Source organism: Gracilinanus agilis, chromosome 3, assembly GCF_016433145.1.
Source record: "Gracilinanus agilis isolate LMUSP501 chromosome 3, AgileGrace, whole genome shotgun sequence".
Classification (NCBI taxonomy): Eukaryota; Metazoa; Chordata; class Mammalia; order Didelphimorphia; family Didelphidae; genus Gracilinanus; species Gracilinanus agilis.
This window is the reverse complement of record NC_058132.1, coordinates 477,541,972-477,567,895: the sequence shown is the minus strand read 5'-3', so window position 1 is coordinate 477,567,895 and position 25,924 is coordinate 477,541,972. Positions and strand designations below refer to the sequence as shown.

The 25,924-nt window shown below is 36.3% G+C and overlaps 1 protein-coding gene across 1 annotated transcript in view; it reads left to right on the top strand.

Annotated features, from left to right (window-relative positions):
- Nucleotides 1-23,475, top strand: part of ASMT (acetylserotonin O-methyltransferase) — a 31,955-nt gene extending 8,480 nt beyond the window's left edge. The window contains exons 3-7 of the mRNA XM_044666993.1: nt 2,948-3,077; nt 7,806-7,874; nt 8,801-8,919; nt 19,908-20,030; nt 23,264-23,475. Coding sequence (XP_044522928.1) covers nt 2,948-3,077; nt 7,806-7,874; nt 8,801-8,919; nt 19,908-20,030; nt 23,264-23,475 — 653 coding nt within the window. The remainder of the gene's footprint in view (nt 1-2,947; nt 3,078-7,805; nt 7,875-8,800; nt 8,920-19,907; nt 20,031-23,263) is intronic.
- Nucleotides 23,476-25,924: the final 2,449 nt, after the last annotated feature.

Genomic DNA, 25,924 nt, shown 5'->3' with positions numbered 1-25,924 from the left:
TTTTTTTTTAAACCCTTGTACTTCGGTGTATTGTCTCATAGGTGGAAGAGTGGTAAGGGTGGGCAATGGGGGTCAAGTGACTTGCCCAGGGTCACACAGCTGGGAAGTGGCTGAGGCCGGGTTTGAACCTAGGACCTCCTGTCTCTAGGCCTGATTCTCACTCCACTGAGCTACCCAGCTGCCCCGTCAATTTATATTTTTAAGCCAAGGATTGCTAGAAGAAGCTGCACTTCAAAAGTTCCTTGACATTCGATTTCTTAACATGCTAGAGAAGTGGCCAGGTTTCTCTAGCTGTTGAACTTTGACCCATTTGAAAGTAAGGTTGGTTAGCCACTTTCCCTTGGCTGATGAAAGGGGGTGTGTGTTGACATTTTCCTTATTGAGGCAAAGACCCACTTTCCCTATGATGAAGTAATGAGAAATTGAGATTTCCAAGTTTACCTCCTCTTTGAAATATCCACCAATTGTCGGGACTTCTAGGGGAAGTCTAAGGGAAGTGTGGTCAGGCCAGTCAGAAAGAGGACCCATCTTTCTTCTATAAAAGCAAAAGTCAGGACTCACTTGGGGTCTTTTGCTTAAGGAAGAGGCTAGAGAAAAACCTATTCTTTGTTAATGGACTTGCATGTTCCCATTAAAAAACAATGTTATTCTCAGGGAAATGGCTTCATATTCTTAATTGGTTAAATTCCTGGTACTATAACAATTTACTCTACTACTGATTTTGTACAGATGGATTTCCCACAAAAAGTGTTCCTTCATATCCCAATCATGACAGCACTTTTGGTAAAACATCTCAGTATTAGATCTTTTCTATAACTATATCTCCAATAAACATCAGAATACCTTTCCCAATTAGTACAACAACAAATGTTAGTAATTAACTATCTAGAAAGACAAAGTAAACATTTCAGACAAAGGAGGTAAGCAGATATGCTCAGAGAAAAAGGTTTGAGTCCCCCATTAAGGAGTGATAGGAGAGAAATATGGTAAGGTGAAATCTCCATCTTTAGGTCCAGGAGTAGATTAGATCATAGCTTCTGTCCCAATGCAGATCATACTGATCAGTCCAAGCAGCCTCACTCACAGTCAGAGCCCCTTTCTTTTTGATGGTTTCGTCTTTCTGTACACTTCTGCATCTTGTCTGCTACCTGAACTCAGTGAACTTTTCAAAGTCATTCAGTTCTGTGGCCTATCATTCTTTATCCTTTATTACTTTCTAATTCACTAAAGGACCTAATTTGCACTTCATAAAGGGATCACCTGGTGAGGCTGAATGTTTATAGTTAATTTAACAACTCATTATCTCCTTTCTTTTCTGTGATTAGATCTGTGAAAAATAAACTTCTTATAGTTACAAGGAGGTTCTTCTACTGATTCTGTTTCCTTATAGGATCATAGAATTTTAGAGCCTAAAAGGATCTCAGAGATCATCTAGTCCAGTGATTCCCAAAGTGGGTGCCACCGCCCCCTTGTGGGTGCTGCAGCGATTCAGGGTAAATGGTGATGGCCACAGGTGCATTTATCTTTCCTATTAATTGCTATTAAAATAAAAAAAAATAATTTCCAGGGGGCTAGGTAATATTTTTTTCTGGAAAGAGGGTGGTAGGCCAAAAAAGTTTGGGAACCACTGATCTAGTCCAATGGTTTCATCATTCAGTTATTTTTCAATCTTGCCTAATGCTCCATGACCCCATTTGGGGTTTTCTTGGCAAAGATACTAGAGTAGTTTGCCATTTTCTTCTCCAGTTCATTTTACAGATGAGGAAATGGAGGCAAAAGGGTTAAGTGATGTGCCCAAGGTCACACGACTAGTAAATATCCAAAGCCAGATTTAAACTCAAGAAGATGAGTCTTCCTGATTCCAGATCCAATGCTCTCTATTCCTTGTGATACTACACAGGGACCATTAAGCTGTATATGAGGATCTCAGTGTGTATACCGATTTGTAAGATACACATATTAAAATAATCTATATTTTATTGTATTTTTATTTATTTTGTTAAATATGGTCCGATTCCATTTTAATTTGGTTTAAATAATAGGAGTGTTGGGAGCCACATCCAACTAATGAGATATATTTTCCACCCATATGATCTCTTCCACACCCCTTTAAAGATGAGGAAATTGATGTTCGGAGCATTTAATCAGTGATTCATGGTCACACAACTAGATGGTATCAGAGCAGGAACTAGATTCCAGGGCTTCTTACTCTCAATTCAATGCTTTTTCAAAATGAACCTTATATAGACTTTCTATACTTCTGCTTCATAAGTTTGACAATATAAACTAGAAGAGTTGTGCTACCTGTAAGACTTAGATAAGCACTTTCTGTCTTTAAGATATTTTATATAATTATGAAATATCTAACTATTCTTACTTTATCTAGAAAAATGTTTATTTTCTAATTTAAATTTCTTATTGACACATGTTAAAATATTACTTCTTTTTTTTTATAACCCTTGCCTTCTGTCTTAGAAATGATATTAAATATCACTTCCAAGCAGAAGAGCTCTAAAAGTTAAGCAATTGGGATTAAGTCACTTGACCAGGGTTACCATAGTTAGTAAGAGGTCTAATTTACATGCAGGATCTCCAATCTGCAGATCTACAACTCTATCCACTAAGCCACCTAGCTGATCCTATTGTTTTTTATTCTTGAGGCAACTCATTTCATTTCTTAGAAACAGTTTTTAAAAAATTTAAAAAAAAGTTAAAATCCATGAGTTTTAACTTGTTTGCCCATTTACTTACTCCCTCTTTAGAAAGTCTAATAAATTGATCAGGTATGATTTTTCTGCTAAAACCACAAAGTTATATTGGTGGTGCTAAATTATCCTACTCTTGTACTATGCCAGCTTGCTATTTGAGATCATCTAAATAAATGCTCAATAGAGATAAATGAACACTATGTACGATCATAAGGGTAATAAATTTGTTTCCTTTTCAGCTTTATATCAAAATGCAGAACTTGCCACCTTGTATCTCACCAAGTCTGGCACTAAATCCCAATACAATATGTTACTTTACATGTCCAAAACTACTTACTCATGCTGGAATCACTTAACTGAAGCAATAAGGTAAGTTCGGCATGACGCTTCAAATAGTGATAGCATATTCTCCAATGTTTTATTTGAGCTAATTTGACAATACTTGGAAAGAGAAAAAAAATTGCTAGGCTTCTTTCAGAAATAACCTATTAAACTTTTAAATTTGAATTATATTTTTATTATTTTTTCAGTTACTTGTAGGAACAATTTTTGACAATTATTTTCTGATGTTTTGTGATTCAGATGCTCTTCTTTCATCTCTGCCTTCCTGAAGTGGTAAATAGTCTGATATAGGTTATATCAATGTTTTCTTATAATACATATTTTTATATTTCCCTTGTGACTGAATGTTGTGATACATGTCACATATACAATAAAAGACTGATGAAGGAAATAAAGTGAAGACTGGCATGATTTGATTTGCACCCAGATTCCAACAGTTCCTTCTTATGCTGTGGATAGTTTATTTTTATTTTTATTTTTATCTTGAATCCTTTGGAATTATCTTGGAACCTTGTTTTACTGATAATACTTTAGCCCTTCACAGTTGATTGTCACACAATAGTTCTTCTGTTGTATATACACTGTTCTCCTGGTTCTGCTCACTTTGCTATGTATTACTTCATATATGTCTTTTCAAATTTTTCTGAAATCATCCTGTTCATTATTTCTTATAGTGCAATGGTTTCCCATTACAATCATATACCACAGCTTATTCAGCCATTCCTCCATTGATGGACACCACCTCAGTTTCCAATTTTTGCCACTATAAAAAGAGTCACTAGCTAATTTTTTTGGTGTTGTAAAAATAGATCCTTTTATCTTTGTTCTCTTGAGATCCAGATCCAGTAGTGGTATTGCTGGGTCAAAAGGTATGCATAATTTTATGCTCTTTAACTGTGGCTCCATATTGTTCTTCAGATTGGTTGCATCTAACAGTTCCAGCTATCCATTAATAACCCAATTTTCCTACATTCCCTCCAACATTTATCATTTTCCTTTTTGGTCGTATTAGCTACTCTGATAGGTATGAAGTGGTATCTCAGAATTCATATTATAATAATACTATAAAATAATTTAATATAGTATAATTATATAATATAGTATTATATTATAATTAATTGAAAAGTAATAAATAATATACAACATAATAAATATAATAATATAATAAATATTATATAATAATTACAATTATATATTATACTTTTAAAAAATAGCCTATTAAATTAACTTAAGTTAATTAAAAACAATAGTTTACTTTTTCCTAGAGTAGCACTTTGATGGCATTCATTAAACCAAAGCTGGAAGAAAAAGGACACTGAAATTAAATATAGAAACACTGGTGTTACCTGTCAATATCTACAAAGCTACGCTAATGGAAGTGAGTGATGATATAGATAATCTAAAATGAGGTGGGGTGGGGAGAATCCTAAAATATTGCATAATGGGCTTCTTAATGATTTTGCATATGCAGCTAGACCATGTACTGGATAGAGTGTGAGACCTGTAGTCAGAAAAAATCTGAGTTCGAATTCCACCTCAGACACTTAATAGCTGTGTGATCCTGAGCAAATTACTTAACTCCTTACCCTCAACTTTCTTAGCTATTACATGGAGATAATAAGGTTATTGTGAGGACCAAATGATATAACATATGTAAAATACTCTAAAGTTCTTTATAAATTTTAGTTGCCCTAATTCTGATTCTATAAAAGCTCTTTTTGAATTTGATGGTTTTGTAAGGAAATCTTATGGTTCATCATGGTATGGAGGTGAGCCATGCATTCTTAAAAATTATGTCAGCAAAGCACAATATCTGGGATTTTATTATGCTGGGAAACTTTAACTACAGTTCTAGTAACAGAGGTAGTACTTTCATAGGAGCAGCTTAGCTAAGCACAGAGAAGTGCCTTACCTGTAGGCTGGCCTTTGGTGATGGATTCTATGGTTATTGCAATTCTTGAAATAAATGGAAATATAAATTGTTTCCCCACTCTTAGGCTGCTGCAGTGATAGTAGAAAAGAGGTGGAGAAAATGGTCAGGGACCACTTTAAAAGTAAGGAAAAGTTTTTAGGCTGACTCCAAACTTTAGTAGTTGGTGTTTTACATGTGTTTTTTGTCCCATGACTGAGGGAATATAAGGAAGGGGATATTAGGAAGTAGGAAGGCCTGGATCATGATAATTCTTGACATTCTTACTATAATTTAAAAAAAAAGAAAGAAATTGAAGCTGATTGGAAGGATGAATTTCAGCTTCTCATTTTAGAGGCAAATTAAAAAAATGGATTCAATTATGTTATTGGTGTGCCCAAAGATAAGAAAATCATTTCATGGATATTTGTTAATTCTTTATTGCACAATAACTATTTGCAAAAAGTTCACCATGAAAATTATAGTTCATAAACTAATAATATTTTTTTCAGAGGATGAGGAGGTAAAGAAATTCTATGAAGAACTTTATAGAACCTACCACATTAAATCAACATATACTTTGATATTGTCTGCTTCAAAGCCAAGGTAGGAATAGGAGAAGATGACCAGAAATATTTTGGAAAACAAGAGTACTGAAGCAAGTGTAAGGAATGAGGAAGTCCAGAGACTGGTAAACTGCATAGCAACCTCATACTTTTGTATAGTGAATACCTTCTTCCAAAAAAACAAAACAAAAACAAATAAAACATTGGTTGGTGAGGAACATGGAGAACAAAAAATAACATCATAAAAAAGCCTTGATTATATGTTTAAATTATTTTCATGATTTTAAACTTGACAAGCTCTAATGATCAGGAATATTTTAACATAAGAAAAGAGCAAAAGAGTCTGTGAAACTGTGAACCTCCATTTCCTACAGTTTGTTTTTTAAGTATATAATAAATCCAGCATGGATTCAAAGCTGTTTCTCTTGTCTGGGTTTCCATTTGTACTTCCTATCTATTAATGATGTCCTCTTTTTACTTTTATTTTTTTGGGGTGGGATGCACTATTATAGCATAGGTGTGGCACTGGATACTGGCTCACAGATGCAAGCAATATAGCTTTCCAATATAGTATCTAATTTGGCATCCCCACTCATTTTGACTTTTTCGGGGATGGTTCATTCACCCCAACCACCTAGACCAGTGATTCCCAAAGTGGGCGCCACCACCCCTTGGTGGGTGCTGCAGTGATCCAGCGGGGCGGTGATGGCCACAGGTGCATTTATCTTTCCTATTAATTGCTATTAAAATAAAAAAAATTAATTTCCAGGGGTGCTAAGTAATATTTTTTTCTGGAAAGGGTAAAAAAAAAACCACTGACCTAGACACTAGTACATCTTGGAGTTTTTCTCAGAATGAGACCCACCTCAGTCACCATGACTTGACTACAGTTCATATCCTGTCAGGGTGCCAGGGGCATTCCTGGAATGGGAATGAAATGTTATTAGTATTCAAAACTAGAACTCCTGAGACCCCAGTAATATGATTTCCAATTAAACAGAATCAGAAACAAAGATACCTTTGACTTTAAAAAAAAAAAAACACTTACCTTCTGCCTTACAAGGTAGAGAGTGATCAGAGCTAGGTAGTGGGGGCTAAGTGACTTGCCCAGAATCACACAGTTAGGAAGTGTCTGAGGCCAGATTTGAACTCTGGACCTCTTGTCCCTGAACCTGGATCTCTATCTACTGAGTTAGCTAATTGCCTCATACCATTGACTTAGTAAAAACCCCTTACCTTCTGTCTTAGAATCAATACTGTGTATTGGTTCCAAGACAGAGGAGCAGTAAGGGCTGGGCAGTGGCAGTTAAGTGACTTGCCCAGGGTCACACAACTAAGAAGTGTTTGAGGTCAGATTTGAACCCAAGACCTCTCATCTCCAGACTTAGAACTCAAGCTACTGAGCCATCTAGCTGTCCTTACATATAATTTTTAAGAAAATAATTTTCTTTGTTTTTGTTTTAAACCCTTGCCTTGTATCTTAGAATCAATACTGTGTATTGGTTCTAAGGCAGAAGAATGGTAAGGGCTAGGCAATGGGGGTTAAGTGACTTGCCAAGAGTCACACAGGTAGGAAGTGTCTGAAGCTAGATTTGAACCCAAGATCTCCTATCTCAGGGCCTAGCTCTCTGCCCCTTAGGAAAATACTTTTTGTGCATATTGAAGAAAGCTTTATTGAGGATCTTAAGAAGGGACACATTGCCTTCACAAACAATAATACATAATATGCTGCATCTTTATTATCAGGTTATTTGGGGAAGTTGTAGAGAATACAACAACCCTCTGTGTTTATAGTTGACTGAGTTTTAAGAAATGCTTTGGTAGAGCAAATGGCATCTAAAAGGCTCTCTTCCAATAATAAATCTTCCATCCAAACATTACAAGTATTCAAGAATCCTTAAAAGGTATGATAATGGAGATCAGCATCTCTCTTGTCATAAATATCAGGTAATGGGTTAAACCAGAAGAAGTGTACCTGCCAAAGATGTTCATGACAATAATAGAGATGTCTCCCATGATTTTACATTCATCATATGTTTTCTTAGATTGTTCTTAAGAATATTTTTAAAACCCTTTTATTATTTTTTTTAGTGGTCTCTTAATGAGTATGTTCCTTGGGCCAAATTGAAGAACAGTGCTTGTTCAGGGAGCAGGCAGTTGAGCATGTGTATTTATGAGCTCATTAAGAAAGGGTTTATATGTACTTAGGACCTGGAACATCTAGTAATATGCTGATGCTTAGTAAGTACACATAAGTAATAATAGATTTTTCTCCCTCAGGGAAGGAAAAAATCAATATATGAGGACATTTGGTATTCCATCAGATGATCTCTTTGAAGCTATCTACCGGTAAAATGAACCACTTTAATGTTCTGTTCTTCTTATTTATAATTACTATAAGAGTGAATAAGGAGGTACAAGAACCAAAGTGAAGCTGAGACTTGTGTGATTATCCTACCAATTTCAGCAACATAGATAGCCAACCTGGATAATTCAGATAATATCAAATCATATTTGTGTCCTAGTCCTCTCATCATGAATATGTACACTAATTAAACCCCTAATCACTTCATTTTCAGTGTACAGACACATTGTCTAAGACCTAAGTAAACAACAGAGACAGCTAGATGTCTTATTTGGAGCTGAATAATCCCCAATATATTTCCCTTTGTTTTGACATGTAGATCTACCGTCAGTGTTTGAATAAAAATTTGATATTGAACTTCTATAAAAGTATTTAGTCATTTGATGAAATGGAAATAAGTCTGTTTTGATGGTAATAAATGTGTTTCATTATATAAAACTCATCAGGAGAAAGTTATGGAAGGCCGATTAGATCATGAAATCTAATAAGACTAACAAATGGATTTTTAGAAAAAAATGATTAAAGTTTATTCCCTAACCTAGGCAAAATCCAATCCATTACAATGGACTCAGAGATTCCATTTTTTAAAAGTACATTAGTTAGGGATTGCCTTTAATTACTTTTCACAGTAATTTATATGGTATATAAGGTAGCTTTTTTTCCTTTTTTCATCTTGTGTGATTTCATCAGTTCAGTATATGCCTGAAAAAGAACACCCTCTATGTTGATAGTCTTCGATAATTATTTGGGGGCACTGAAAGATTAAGGGACTTCCCTAGAATAACAAAGCCAGCATTATTAGAGGTGAGACTAGAACCCAAGTCTTATTGACTCCAAGGTTGGCTTTCTATCCATGGCTACATATTGCCTCTAGATTTAACACTGATATAAATATTATTTCAACTAATAGGTCAGAAGAAGAACTGGTAAAATTCATGCGTGGCTTACATGAGATTTGGAGTATTAATGGCAGAGATGTGATTACTGCATTTGACCTTTCCCCTTTCACTCTCATTTATGATCTTGGTGGTAAGTATTAGTTAAAGAATTAAGACTTGTTTCAGGGGAGTCTCAAGAACCAAGGCCTTTCAGGAAGGATGAATAAAAATTGTACATAAAGATTATAATGATTCTATGGAAATGTAGGAAGAAAATAAGTATTTATATAATTCCTACTATGTGTCAAGCATAGTACCAAGTGCTTTTACAAATATCTCACAGCGACCCATGAGATCCATGAGGTAGGCACTATAATTATCCCCATTTTTCAGTTGAGGAAATTGAGGCAAATAAATTATGGGATTTGCACAAGGCCACACAACTAATAAGTGTCTAAGGCAGCATTTGAGCTCAGGTCTTTGTGACTCCATACCCAACACTGTATCTACTGTATCACTAGTTACCTCCAGAAGTCAACAAAAGGTAAGTTTTTTTTTTTAGTTTGAGGTTCTGGTCTTTAAAAGAAAATATTTTCAAATTCTTGAGCCCAAAACATTTCTTCCTCTTGGTTGACTCATTTATTAGGAATTTTAGACAGGATAGGGAGAACAGAATTTGAAATCTGGCGACCTATATGTGAATCCTAATCAAACCATTTGCTAGGTATATGATATTGAGCCTTAGTTGTCAATCTCAGTTTCTTCATCTGTAAAATGGCCAGGCTGGACTGTGACACCCAAGACCCCTTCCAGATCTAACCTCTATGCTCCTGTGATAGCTTGCTTTAGGGACCAAGTTAATATCTATGATTTTATGATCCAATGAGCCTTACCTAGAGTGACTCATAGATAGTAACATTTCTCCATGTAAAATTTCTTTTGATAAAGTAGTTTTTTTTTTTTTGAGATATCGCAAGGTAGTAGGAGTGCCCATTTAAAAGAGTTAGCATCCAAATTCAAATGCCCTGATTTCTTTGGCTCTGGAAATCTCTCTGTCATCAGGGAAACTAAGTTAATGAATCGATCAAACAAATAATATTTGTTAAACATGTCTATGTACCATTTACTGTTCTAGGTGCCGGACATATAAGAACAAAGAATGAAATAATCACTAATCCCAAGGAATCTACAGTTTATTGTGGGAGAAAAGTACATACAAAATACATATAGAATATTATATGTGTATGTATATGCCTATATATTTAATATACAAGTATAAAGAAATACAAATTAATTAAACACAATTTGGTAGAGAGAACTTTAGCAATTATAGAAATCAGGAAAGATTTTATGTATGAGATGATGCCTAAGCTATTTCTTTTATTTATTTCTTTATTCATTCATTTATTTGTTTGTTTATTTAGTCAAGGAATATTTCACTTTTCCCCAATTACATGTAAAAATAATAATTAAAAGAAAACCCTTTACTTTCTCTCTTAGTTTCTATTCTAAGGTAGAAGAGTGGTAAGGGTTAGGCAATCTGGGTTAGGTGACTTGCCCAGGGTCACACAGTTAGGCAGTGTCTAAGGCCAGATTAACCCAGGTCCTCCCAACTCCAGGTTTGGCTCTTTATCCACTGAGGCATTTACCTGCCCCTAAAAACAATTTTAACAATTATTTTCTAATTTTTAATTTCAAATTCTCTCCCTCCCTCTCCTACCCCATCTCTAAGATAGCAAGCAATTTGATATAGGATACATATATGTGTGTGTATGTATACATATATATATATATATATACTATCATACAAAATATATTTCCATATTCTTCTTGTTGTGGAAGAAGACACATCTCATAAAAAAGCAAAAACAAACCCATGGAGAAAATAAAGTGGAAAATAGTATGCTTCTGTCTGCATGTGTATCTTTCCAGATTTTTCTGAAACCATCCTTCTGGCCATTTCTTGTAGCACAATAGTTTTCCATTACAATTGTATGCCACAACTTCTTCAGTCATTATCCAATTGATGGATATCCTCTCTATTTTAAATTCTTTGCCAACACAAAAAGAACTGCTATAAATAGGTTTGTACAGAAAGGTTCTACCTCCTCCCTTTTTTCTTTTTGGATCTCTTTGAGCCTGAGCTGTTTCTTAAAGGAAGAGAGGGAATCTATGAGGAACAGGAAAGGAGAGAGTGCATTTTAGAAGAGAGGACAGCTAATGTAAAGGCACAGAGTTTGGGAGATGAAGTCTTGTGAGTGAGGAATAGAGAGAAGGCCAGTTTGATCAGACTGCAGAGTATCCTAAGTAGAGTAAATCTCCCGTGAGGCTGAAAAACAGAAAGGGCGAAGTTGTTTAGGGTTTTAAAAAGTATAAAGGAATTTATATTTTATTCTATAGACAATGGGAAGCCTCTGGAGTTGGTTGAGCAGGGGTTCACACTGTCACATCGGTGCTTAAGGAAAATTACTTGGGCCCTAAATATAGAATGATCTGGAGTGAGGCAAGTTGATCATCTGGGAAGCTGTTGCAATAATCTAGGCAGAAGTGATGAGGTAACTGTATGAATGAACAGAAGAATCTGGATGGAGGAGATGTTATGAAGGTATACCAGATTTAGTGAATGATTGGATATGTGGGGTGAAGGAAAATGAGGAGTGCAGGATGATATTGAAATTACGAACCTGCAACATTGGAAATAATAGTTACAGCAGAAGAAACAGGGAAATTTGGAATAGGCGAGAACTTGGAGGGGGGAATAATAGGCTCCTTTTCTTGACATGTTGAGTTTAAGAGCCTTTGGGACAGATAATATCAACTGTCCAATAGACAATTTGCTACCTGGAACTGAAGTTTGAGAGAGACTGGGACTAGATATAGAAATCTAGGAATGATCTGCAGAGAGACGATACCAAACAAAATAAAAAAAAACCATGATCAAGGAGCATCAAAAAACATACCGTTGAATCCATTTTAAAACCACTGGTATATTCTTCCTAGTTTCTAAATTCAACTATTGCATGTTTTGACATTTAAGATTGCTTAAAAAAGAACTATCCATTCAGAAATGTCAGGTGAAAAAACAGTTCTGCCAGCAGAGGGCCACTTACACTGACTGTCAATAATCCTTAACAAAGGAAAGAGCTCCTTCAATTGCTTACTAAGTAGCCTGAACTAAACAACTTTCAGAGCAAAATACTCAATGAATGGCAATGAGAAAGAGGTGGTGGTAGAGGAGCTGATCAGGAAAACTTCAATCAGTTTATTTTCCACAAACTAGCTTTTTAATTTAATACAAACCCTTTTAAATTTAACATAATCAAAATTATTCATTTTATATTTTGTAATGTTCTCTATCTCTTGCTTGGTCTTAAATTCAGGAGGAATTTCTTTTAATGAACCATGATAGATTTATTTTCCAATTGGATAGAGACATTTACATTGCATCCATCAAAGAGTAGGACCTGTCAGTCAAGGCATGAGATTGGAAGTTTATAAGTTGAATAGTGTTATAGCTAGTCTGCAAAGAGGAACAGTTCCACTTAACCTAGCTGATCGAATTGCCTGTCAGAGGGATTTCACAAGAGGAACAGCATAATGATACCACTAGAGGAGAAGGAGCATTAGTGGGTATAGTACTGGCAGAAAAAAATTTCCTTGGCTATGTTACCTAAGTGTATGCTTCTCAACTAGTGTACCTTATCAATGAATAAATAAAAAATGTTTCTTAAAATTATTATGCAACAAGTTTTTTATTTGTAATAGAAAAAAAAGCCCAAAGTATTTCCTATTTTCAAGAAAATCACACACTGGGGCAAACCAAATATGTGAGAGTCCAGTTGCAACAGGGATGAAAAGGCTTAGAAGCCCCATGAGTCCAGCAACTTGTAGGATGAATGGCCAGACCACAGCGGGAATTGTCAGGTAGGATGGCCTGGAGAATCTGTAGGGCATAGAGAAAGGGCAGATTGTAAGACATTTTAGTTTTTTTTTTTGTTACCAGAAAGGTTTCCAATCATCCCATTATGGACTTTTAACTCATCCAAGTATTATAGTTGGTGCTCCTCTTGTCAGATTGCCCTGAACAGGATACTGAGAGCCAGGAAAAGGTGATGGGAAGGCAAAGGTGGGAAGGGTATAAATGCTCGAGTTTCCACCTCTCATTGATGCAGTATGAAGTTGTGGGAGAATGCAGCTATAGGTTTATGAGGGCAATTTGTTATTTTTTCTTATATTATGCCATCTCAGCAAGTACTTTTGGTTTGAACTAATTCTGCCTACTGGCTAATTAAAGGTAAAACCAACTGGAGGCTCATGAACAGAATATGTTGAACTATGTGGGTCCATACTGTACCTAAAACCTGAGGTACTTGTCTCCCAGAAGACTTAGCCTGTGAGTGAAAATGAGTTAAGAGAAATGTAAGGGGGGAAAAAGGAGTTTTGGGGTAAATATATTTAAGATTGGTCACTAGAGGATTGAGCAATTATCAATCCTCAATTAAGAATAATCTCAAGTCAAAATTGACTTTTTTAATAGATTTAAAAAAAATTTTAAACCCTTTAACTTCTGTGTATTGACTTATAGGTGGAAGAGTGGTAAGGGTAGGCAATGGGGGTCAAGTGACTTGCCCAGGGTCACACAGCTGGGAAGTGTCTGAGGCCAAAATTGACTTTTATGGAAGTTTATTTACAATTGAGAAGAGAGGAAATAAGGAAGTAAGAATCTAATGCAGTAGGTAAATTACTATGATCCTCTAATTAATCCAGGTAGATCTAATTAACCCTCAGCCAAGAGTCAGAGGGCCAGAGGCCCAGAGGTGAATGAAGCTTTGCTTCATTCACAGAATCTATTAAAGGGAAGTTACTTAAGAGAAGTTCAGGAAGATTCAGTCTTTAAACTCACCACATGGACTTCTAAAGAAGATATTGAAAGCAGTCTCACCAAGGTCTCAGCATTCCAGCCAGCACTCCTCCATAAACCAGAAAAGCTCCTTCACCAGCAGCCCTCTTCACCAGAAGCTCCCTCTCCTGTAGAAGACCTTCTCCTTTTAAAGGGGTCACTTATACATCACTTCCTGTACCTCCCTCCTAGTTTGTATGTCCAATCACAACAGACACTTCTCTTAGGACTGCCTGGGTGCAGTCAATTGATTCTGATTCATCACCCACTCTAGCACCATGGGTTATGGACCTCCAAAAATTGGAGATGGTCTCACCTTTTGTGATTAAATCTAAAGATGGGCAGTGTAGACTTAATCTAATTATCACAGAGATAACTCAGAAAGGTGCTACAGGAAACTGAAGAGAACAAAATGAAACTTTCCAGCATATGGTATCCTCTACCTTTCTAAAATTACAATTGTTTATTGTATATTATATCATTATTCTCTTTGCAGCTATACCTTGCTTTAAATTCATCACTCAGAAGACCTAAGTTTAAAGCATTCTGTGGGTTCTCCACCAATATATTTATCTCGAATAGTCTTTCAATGGACAGTTACTTCAGAGAGCAGATATTACTAAGGTGCACAGGGTGAAAGCATATCTGGGTTTGGGGTCTGAAGATGGATTCTAAATCCAACTGCAGTATATACTACATAGGTGGTCTTGATTAAGTTGCTTGATTTTTCAAAGGCCTCAATTTTCTTATCCGAAAAATGTGTAGGGTTGAACCAGATAACCTCTGAGGTCTCTTATGCTTTTAAATCCATAATTCTGTGAGGTGGTATCTATGAAATACTCTGTAGCAAGGGAAAGATATCATTAGGCAGGGATGGGGTGGGGGCCAGGTAGTACATGGATAAGGAGAAATTTTCTGTATACTAGTGCTAGTGAGAAATTAAATGACAAAAGAAAAAAAAGGAGCTAGCAAAAGGGAGAAGGTAAAGATCCTGGATAATTAATATCCTAAATGATGGGCCCTTGGAGTTGACCAATTAGTGATGTCTGTGCTACTGGTGTGACCTCCATCTTTAGCTGGAATTTTTCCTTGGTTTTTGTTTTTGAGGGTGTTCAGGTGCCCTAGCCCAGGAATGTATCACCATATATCCTGAATGCCAAGTGACAATCTTTGAAAAGATAGAAGTGGTTCAACTGGCAAAGAAATACTTTCCATTCCTAGAGGAACCTCGGATCAGCTTCCATATAGGTAGGTCTGGATGTGTTATTTTAGTCTACAGTTCTCTTTCCTTCTTTCCTTCTTCCTTCCTTTCTTCAGCAAACAAACAGAAATGCATTATAGAGTGACTCTCTGGATAGGATAGAATATGGGTGTAGCTAAGTGGCACAGTGGATAGAGTACTGGGCCTGGAGACAAGAAGACCTGAGTTCAAATCTGGCCTCATATACTTACAGGCTTTGTAGCCCTGGGTAAGTCACTTAATCCTGTTTGCCTAAGTTTCCCTTAGCTGAGAAAGAAATGTCAAACCACTCCAGTATCTTTGCTAAGAAAACGCTAGTCAGATACAATTAAAACTAAACAGCACTGGAGAGACTATGAATATTCTGTCCTTTGTCTTTCTATTCCTAGCACCCCAGCACAGTGCTTTGCATATGATAAGAGGTTACTGACTTTTCATTAAATTTATTGATCTTCAAAACATGACAAACTGTTTTACATTGGCATAAAAACTGTTAATTCTATGATGTAATGTAATGTAAGCACTACTTATAACTGGAATCAACAGATTCCAGAGGATACCAAGAAGCCAAATGGCAGGAGAAAGAACCAGAGATCTTATGCTCAGGATCGGAGTTATATTCAGAAAGTTTACAGGGCTCCTGATATGATTTTACATCATCTATATTTTTGCCTTATGATTAATTTTCTGTTTTCTCCCATAATGGCTATAATATCACAAAATGAAATAAATATATGGGACTAGATTTCATGGGAGATTAGGGAGAAAATGACGGTATGGTTACAAACAAGGTTAAGAAGTATTTTTCATTGTTTTGTTTTTGAAAATCAAGCTGAAAATGTAAGTGAAATTGAATAAAAACTTTATCATTTAATCATCAGATTATGGCTTTTCAGTTTTGAAATTATGACCCAAGGGATAAATAAAGGTAATACTATCTTACATTTATATGATACTTTGAGATTTCCAAAAATATATTCCTTAGAAGTGAAAGTAGTTTAAATATTATTATACCTAATAGTTTTTTTTTTTACAGATAAGGAAACAGGAAGCATAATGCAGTGAAGCAATGGATTTTGAATCAGAAGGCCCAAGTTTTGAGTTCTTTTGCTATTATTTATTTCTTGTATAACCAAAAGCAAATTATGCACTCATTAAGGACCTCAGTTTTTTCACTTGTAAAAAGAAAAGGTGTACTAGTTGGTTTATAAGACCTCTTCTAGTGCCTCATGACTATCCTATTTCATAAAAGTCTTCCTAAGAACAGAAGAATTAAACAATTTACCAAGGGTTTGATGGTTAGTGGGTAATCTAGTAGGTACATATAAACTACATGAATCTTTGTCTACATTTAGAAGTTGGAATTTTAATGCATGAAAGCACTGGCATAACCTATATTAGTCTATTTACTGCCTAGGGGCAGGGGGAGAGAAGGAGGGGGGAAAATCCTAAAATGTCAGAAAACAATTGTCAAAAATCGTTTCTACATGTAACTGAAAAAAGAAATCACTTTAAAAAAGAAACTCAGAAATGCACAAAGTATATGTATAGTATTATATAATAACAATAATAAAAAGTTGAAATTTAAGTACCTTTTTGAATCCCCAGCATTTTGGACAGTGACTGGCTCAGAGTAGGCACTTAATAAATGCTTATTGATTGATTGATTTCCCAAACTGGAGTAATTTCTTTGGAGTTGAACATACTCTCACGCTCCTTCTGATAGGCCAAGTATTTGGTTCACGTGCAAAAGGACATGGTCTACTTACTTCCGCATAGTTAGGGATGGTGACAAAGATGACTGGTACTGAGCCAGAAAGAACCAAACTCCCAGCAAGCTATAAGAATTGTAGAAAAATTCTACCCTCTCTCTTTGTTGAGTCCTGCCTAGCATTGAACATAGCTCTCTCTTAAACTTCCAGCAAAGGAGGGAAGGGTTTTTTGCTTACTTCTCCCACTCCCCCAGGATCTATAGAAGGGCTACCCTAGGAAGCCAGAACATCTCTTTAAATAAATGAACCTGATATTGTACCATAAGTCCATCAAATGGAGGTGTGTGTTTGAGGAACCATCATCAATTGTGTACTACATCAAAATGGAAATTTATTGAGAAAAGATAGGGGAGCATTTTAATTAGAATTTACTCCTCTCTTCCTCTATTTTTACTTACTAAAAACCTAGAAACACCTTCTCCTTTTCTTCCCTATCCCCTGGAATCTTTCATGTTAACTAGGGGTTTTAATAGAGAGTAGAGATAGCATTGAGGTTTCCCATAATTGGGTGTGTCTATGTCCTTCTATTATGAAATAAAGTTCAATTTAGTTTGTACCTATATATCTGGTTCCCCCTTCTGGGAAAATTAAGTACCAGCCAAAGAACATAATATACCAAGGATTGTAAAACACCCTTTTATTTATAATTTTTAAAAACTTATTTTTAACATTCATTTAAAAAATTGAGTCCTGAATTCTCTATCTTCTTCTTGACTCAACCACACCATTGAGAAGGCAAGAAGTATATCAATTATATATTTTCATGCAAAACCTCTTTCCATATTGGACATGTTACAATAAAAAAAAGAGAAAAAAAGTGAAAAAATTATGCTTCAATCTGTACACAGACTCCATCAGTTCTTTGTCTGGAGGTGAATAGAATTTTTCATCATACGTCCTTTGAAATTGTCTTGGATCATTGTATTGATCAGAATAGCTAAGCCATTCACAGTTGTGCAACATTGCTGTAATGTATAATGTTCTCCTGGTTCTGCTCACTTTAATTTGCGTTAGTTCATATAGATCTTCCCAGGTTTTTCTCAAGCCATCCTGTTTGTTATTTCTTATAGCACAATAGTATTCCAACCCAATCACCATCTCATTCACCATTACAGTTATTGTGCATTTCCCATCATCTCATTTTCTTGTTTCTCTTCCTCTCTTTCTTTTTACTTGTCTCTCCTCAAAAGTCTATTTTGCTTCTAACCACTTCCTTCCCTAATCTGCACTCCCCTTTTTACCCCTCTCTTTTGTTTTTTAATAATGATTCAATAATGATAAAGTTCTTAGGAGGTAAAAGTATTATCTTCCCACATAGGAAAATAAACAGTTTAATCATATTAAGTCCTTTATGATTTCTCTTTTCTGTAGCCACAAATGCTAGAGTTCTTCTTGGTCCCAGACCTGTAAGTAGGGTCCCTACTCTCCTATAGTCACAACTGCTAGCATTCTTCTTCATATTCAAACTTCAACCCAGACCCATGTATGAATAATTCAAAAGAAGCTTTTGTTCAGTGCCAGCAAAGGGTCCCTTGTAATATATTTCTGACCAGTTGTCTGATCCCCTTTACCGTCTGTAGACTGAAAACTCCTAAAGTTGTTGCTGTGGCTGTTGCAGATGTCTCTAAGGCCTATTTGCTAACATGCTCACTGCTTATCTGAATGTCTTTACCAAGCTCCTCTAGCATATGATGGCAGCATTTATATAGATGGAGAATTTTTGCATCTACATACATTAATATTTTCATAATTTTTTGTGTTCAGGTGCTGTAAAAGAACCATATTAAATTACCACCGTTGCACTTTTGTGTCACTAAATGTCATCAGATTTTCTAGTATCTTATTTAAGAATTTTCAAATGGATCTCTTTGTTTAAAAATACCAGGAAATACATGATTTCTAGAATCTGAGCCAGTATTTAAGTGGACAGGGCACTGGGCTGGAAACAATGAAGAATATGGGTTTAATCTCTTAGTACTTTAGGTTTCTCATGCATAAAATTAGGGGGCTGGATTAAATATCTCTACAATCTCTTCTAGTTCAAAAGTCCTTTGGGTCTTCATGGTTGTCTTGGAAGAGTTAATGAGATTGAATAGCTAATATTACACATTTGTGGCTGTGTCATTGTTCTTTTCCTTTTCCTCACTGCAAAAAGCTTCAGTGTGTAACTGAATTCATTTTGAAATAGGTCCACTTAATATAGTAAGGATTGTTTGCCTTGAATGATATAATAAGGTGGGTTGGTTGGTTGTTTACAAATGCATGTTATTCTGGATATGATAGATGTATGAATCACAGTTGTGATCTGTGGGAACTTTTGTCTTGAAAAATCTTCTATTTAATTTAATTTATTTATTTTAAGCCCTTACTTTCCATCTTAGAATCAATACTGTATGTTGGTTCCAAGGCAGAGGACCTGTAACGAGTAGGCAAAGGAGGTTAAGTGACTTGCCCAGGGTCACACAATTAGGATGTGTCCGAGGTCATATTTGAACCCAGGAACTTCTGTCTTGGCCTTGCTCTCAGTCAGTCCACTGAGCCACTTAGTTGCCCATGAAAAGTCTTCTGTTTTAGATAAAGAATTCAAATTCAAGTTCTGAAGGATACTCTGTCTCACACATTTTCCAGCAATTTTCTGTCCTTAAGGAAAAATAGTCTTCACTATAACTTTAACTAGTGCAGGATGATTGAGACTTTGCCCCTGCTACTGAAACTTAGAGAGCACTAATAGAGTTTATCTCCTCACAAGCTTCTTTCTCCCCTGTGACCACACTCCAGATTAACTCCTTACCACGGAGTCCCACCTGCTAAATGACTTTGTCTCAGGTACACTCTGGTCTCCTCCACCTCCTTAGCAGTGGCTAATCCTTAAGCAAAATAAAAATCTGGTGGAGTTATGTGATGCTTTTTTCCTTCTGAATGGCAGCACCCCAAGTGATCTCTCCCCTCCAACTACTTACTTCCTCTTTCCTCAAGGCACAAAAATTCCTAGTTATAACTGATCTTTATACTACAAATAGCTTTATTATTGCTCAGTATTTTCAGTTGCATTTATTGAGGGTTTTGACTCTTCCTTGGCAGAGACAACTCAACAAAGGGTTATATTTCCTATGTGTCCTTGGAGTTGCTTTAACATAGGATTCTTTGACATAGTTCAGATTTATCCAAGTGGAATTGAATTATTTACTGGATGACTTCAGGCCATTTGCTTTGTATTTGTATTTCAGGGGATTTTTTCAGAGATCCTATTCCTGAAGCTGATCTGTATATTTTGGCTCGGATCCTCCATGACTGGGAAGATAATAAGTGTGTACAACTGCTAAGGAACATCTACCAAGCCTGTAAACCAGGTATGTGTGTTTTTGTTGGTTTGTTGTAGATATTGTGAACTAAGACATAATTATATTCTGTATGGTGTCCTAAAAATAGCATTGGGGCTTTTAGGCAGGAGGCATAGGTTAAGAGATAGCCTTTGACATTTACCAGTCCTATGATCTTGGGCTTATCAACTCTGTTAGCCTCAGTTTCCTCTTCTTAGGATAGTAAAGGAAAAAGAAGGGAATTTTGAGTCAGAGGATCTGAGTTAAAACCCAGCCCATTTAATCCTTATGTGATCTTTGGCAAATCACAATCTGTAAGTCTCTGCTGATGAGGTTGAACTATATTTTAAAAGTACCTTCCAACTCTAAAGCAATGCTCTTTTGATCTATTAAAAGGGATTATTGTCTTGTGAAGACTTTATACAAGCCAATCTTTCTGAGCCTCAGTTTCTTCATCTATAAAATAAGAATATTGGACAAGATGACCCTTCTACTTCTAAGTTTATGATCTTATGATGCTATTATGTAATGAGATAATGACTTGTTAGGTCTCCTGCCCCTTAGCCAGTTGAGGTTGTGCTGCTTATAGTTGCCTGTATTCTTCCCCTCACTGAGGCAAGTTTGCCAAGAACATAGACCTGGGAATCAGCAGACTTTTATTATACCCCTAGCCTTATCACAACCTAGCATCACAAGATCATAAGGTATAATCCTTGCCTCTCCCCCCCCATGAGGAAACTGAGACTCAAAGAGAAGTGACTTGATTAAAACAATCAATGAATTACTTAATGAGCATTTTAAAAATACTATTTTTGAAGCTCTTTGCTAGGTGCTGGGGATACAAATGCAAGGAATGAAGTAATCTACTCTCAAGAAGCTTAGATTTCTAAAGAAAGAAGTATATATAAAAATGTAGATACTTCAAGCCATTTATCCTTTCAGAGTTACACATACTTCCTGGATAAAATCAAAATAGTACCTTCTAGATATAGACAGAGTAAATAGCTGGCTGCTTATGTGGTACGTAACATGCATGATCTTAAGTGGGATGAAACTGCCTCACAGGGTCCACAGTACCCCCCCAGAACTCCAGGAGAGGGGGCAGTTGGGGCGGTTAAAAATGTGGTATAAAAGCCAGGACACCCAGCTTGCAAGATTCACTTTTGGGGAATGAGGGTGGCTGGGAAAAGGGTAGGATTGCTTCTCTTTTTGTTAGCTCATCTCTGACCTCAGGGAGCAAGGTGTTGCTTTGCTGTTTACTTCATACAGACTAATCCAGGCTGTGTGCACTGGGAAAATACCTTACTGTGCAGTATCTCAGCTAATCTCTAATCAAATTCTACAATCAATCTTATGTTCACTATCTTAAACTTGATAACACTAGATTAAGAGAAAGTGAGTTTGCAAGGGAGTTAGAAGTATTAGTTATTCAAAGGCATTCCCCTCTGGGGTTTGCTATATCTAACAAGTTTCCTGAAGGTATTAGGTAGTTTTCCTTACCCTCAATCCTGTAATTTACCCTCCTTCCTTGTTCCCCTGAAATTAATAAATCTCTTCCCTTGTTAAGTTTGTGAGCCTGTGTGAAGTTATATTTAGGCTTTCATACATTACCTAGGCAAAATCTTCATCCAGGCAAGCACTGAATACAGCTGTTATCCAGAGAGCAAGATTGCTGTTTTGAAGACATCCTGAACCTTTATCTACCTTAGATTTTGGGGAATAATCTAATAGTGGAAGTTGCTAATCTCAGTGGGATTATTTCTTATCTGTCTACCAATTTAGCCCTGGGTTAGCCAAGAAAAAACAGCCTCCATTTCTTGATCTAAGATGGGTTTCTATTAAAACTGTTATTTCAAGGCTGTAACTGCCTTAGGAGGGGGATGAGAAAGAATTCTATTCACTCACACCCCTCCCCTCTGCTAATATAGCCAGTTTAATCTTTTGCTGTGACTCCATTGTCAATCATTGCCAATCTGATCCAACCTTACAGGTGTGAATTGAGGATTACCTTCATTAAAATAACCTCCCACATTGATTTCACCTGCATACAAGATATTTGATGTCACTTTTTAAAAAAATTATGCATTGCTTTTTTTCTTTATGCAAGTATGCATAACTTTATCCCTATAAACATTCTCTCAATCCAACACCAGTGCTCTAGTCCTGTATATTTTTGTATATAATTTTAAATAAGGCCAAGTAACTAAAAGGAGTTTATATTTTCCCACATATACTCATCCTCTCTGCATCTACTCTCTCTCTTTTTAAAAGTCTGCCTTTATATCTGGGGATGCAAGGGCTACTGAAGGGCTCAATTCTACTACTGATTAGCATTGACTCAATCTATTTCTAAATTTGTGTCAGTTCACACTCACTTATAGGCAATCTGGTAGCTTCTTTTCCTCAATCCTAGGAGCTCACCATGTTAATGCCAAACTGAATGCAGACACCCAATTGGCCTAGTCTACCATAGATCAGATCTCTTGAGCTCAAATGAGACCTAGAGAGGAAGAAATCAAGGGATCTGCCTAATTTGCATGAATGCATGTGTATATTTGTATATGTGTGTATATGTACACATTTATACATATGCATATATTCATGTTGTAGAGTCAGGATTTGAACTTAGATTTGATGGCTCCAAGTTTTGCATTTGTTCATTTACTCCCTTGATCCTCCTATGGATTAAAATGCCCAAGACCAAGAATGAGATAGCATTTTGTCTTCTTAGCAATTAAAAAGGTCTAAAGTCCAAAGCTAAGGTTGAGAATTGGGAAATCAGAGCTAGTAACCCAGAAGTAGTCATCCTAATGTACTGGCACAAGAGTTGAACCACAGACTTAGATGCATTGGCATAGGCTTGTTTCACATATTACCATGTGGAGAACTGAAATATTATGGAATGGAAGAGGAGTGACCTGGAATTGTCTCTTTCTAGATAGAATTGGTTAGTATGGGCAATATATTTTTGTTGTGTTGCTGAATGAAAGAGCTAAGGCTTTGCAAGTACTTTATGTTCATTGCTTTATTTTCATTCTGAAAGGAGTTTGATATTTTCATTGCATCCAGATTTAGAGTTTGGGAAGGACTGATGCCTCTGTTCACCTAAAAATTGGACCTGCCTATTCCTTGTAGTCAGCCCTGGAACTGGTCCCACTAAAGGGAAGGTGGGAGATAAGAACAAGAGACAATGAGGAAGAAATTTGTTTTACTCTTTTGCTTCTGGTCAGGCCCAGTTAATACCTACTTTTGTTTCTTTTTAGGTTGTGGTGTTTTAGTGGTTGAAACCCTTTTGGCTGAAGATAAGAGGGGACCTTTGACAAGTCAGCTCTATTCTATGAACATGCTGGTACAGACTGAAGGAAAGGAGAGAACTCCAACAGAATACCACAAGCTCTTCACTCAGGCTGGTTTCCAAGATTTTCAATTCAAGAAAACTGGAAAAATCTATGATGCTATTTTAGCTAGGAAATAATTATTTCTTATCCTACAACTATTTTAAAATATGTAAAATAATTTAATTAGTCTTTGTGAACATGCAATAACAACCTACAACTTGCTTAGTGAATAATGGCAAAACCCTGCAGGAATCAAAGGGAGGCAATATATAATATAATCTCAAATAATAGATTCTCAGAGTTGGAAGAGAAGGTAAATGTTATCTAGGCAAATCATTGCCTGAAGAATAGATACAGTATTCTTGATAGGTAGCTACCCATTCTTATGTGTATCCTCTTACTTATCCCTTCTCTACCTCCTACAAAGATGTACAATGTACAATGGCAATTTGAAGGTATTATAGAAAAAAGTGAACTGGAATTCTAGAGCTGGAAGACCTCAGTCCAATACATACCTGAATAAGAATACTTTATGCAACGTATCTGAGAAGTCATCTATTCTTTCTTTTAAGACCTTGAAGGAGAGGAAACCCATTATTTCCTAAGGCAGTCCATTTCACTTTCAGATAGCTCTGACTATGGGAATTTGGTCTTTAACTCTTTTATTTAATATCTTCTTTTTTAAAAATCATTTATTAATATTAATTTTTAACATGGTTACATGATTCATGCTCCTACTTTCCCCCTTCCCCCCCTCCCCCCGCTATTCCCCCACCCATATCCGATGCACATTTCCACTGGTTTTAACATGTGTCCTTGTTCAAAGACCTATTTCCAAATAGTTGATATTTGCATTGGTGTGGTAGTTTCGAGTCCACATCCCCAATCATGTCCTCCTCAGCCCATGCTTTCAAGCATTTGCTTTTCTTATATGTTTCCTCTCCTGTAGTTCTTCCTCTGAATGTGGGTAGCATTCTTTACCATAAATCCCTCAGAGCTGTCCTGTGTCATTGCTTTCTTCTGGTACAGATGTCCATTGTATTTGAATTTTACCATAGTATATCAGTCTCTGTGTACAGTGTTCTTCTGGCTCTTCTCCTTTCGCTCTGCATCAGTTCCTGGAGGTCTTTCCAGTTCACCTGGAACTCCTCCAGTTTATTATTCCTTTTAGCACAATAGTATTCCATCATCAGCATATACCACAGTTTGTTCAGCCATTCCCCAATTGAAGGGCATACCCTCCTTTTCCAGTTCTTTGCCACCACAAAAAGCGCAGCTATAAATATTTTTGTACAAGTCTGTTTATCTATGATCTCTTTGGGGTACAAACCCAACAATGCTATGGCTGGATCAAAGGGCAGGCATTCTTTTATAGCCCTTTGAGCATAGTTCCAAATTGCCAGCCAGAATGGTTGGATCAGTTCACAACTCCACCAGCAATGCATTAATGTCCCAATTTTGCCACATCCCCTCCAGCATTCATTACTCTCCCCTTCTTTCATTTTAGCCAATCTGCTAGGTGTGAGGTGGTACCTCAGAGTTGTTTATTTAATATCTTCTATACTTATAATTAACATCTTTTTGCTTTAGTTAAGTCTCTCATTTGCAAAACAATCTTAGCCTATTGAATAAAAAATAAATAAAACATTGTAGATGTTATGGATTCTTTCCCTTCAATCCTACTTGTACCTGTAGTAGAGAAAATTAAGGCAGGTTTCAGAGAAAGTCCAACAGCAGAAGATATAATGCCGTGTAAAGGAAGATCTGTTTTTTTGCTTGTTTTTATTCAGAAATCTGGGATAGTCAATTTGAATGAAAAATCCCCAGAGCAAAAAATTGTTTGTCCTTCAGTTTTGAAGTGGATCAATGATATCATGAGATGATATCTTGACTCGTGCAGGAATTGGATTTAAGCAAGGCAGAGCTGTACCAAGTCATCACCCTCACTCTCTTCTAGAGTCATGGGAGTCTAGTGACAAAACAAAAGTCAGGTAATGGCCTGGGATGCACTGGATGACCTTGGCATCTTCTAGGTCTGATTAAGTTCTAAGCTTTCCACAATGCCTACTTCTGCCTCCATGGCTATTGGAACAAATTGTTCTCATCTGCCCATTCTGCAGGAGGAAGCCTTCATAGATATCCCCTTAACTCATTGAAAGGTTTTTGGCCCATTGGCCATCCTCAATCTGGTTTAGCACATCTGCTGAAATGGCTTACCAAGGTACCTGCTGTTTATACCATGGCTTCTTAGAGTCAAAGGTGAGAGTTTTACCAGGTAGACACTGAAGATGGATAAACAGTCCTGAAAATGGTTCTGCAGACCCTTATACATATCTAGTCTTCTTTGAATACACACACACACACATATAAAATGAAGGGTGACTATATTACTTACAAATATGAACTTGTGGCCATGAAGTCTAGCCCCCTTATTTTACAGATGAGGAAACAGAGGCTGAGAGAGATTAAGTGACTTGTCCAGGTTCACTTAACTAGTAACGTCCAAGATAGAATTTAAACTATGGTCTTCATCACTCCAAATCGAACTCTCTCCACTGTTTCAACTACTTAGGGATGGAAGGATGG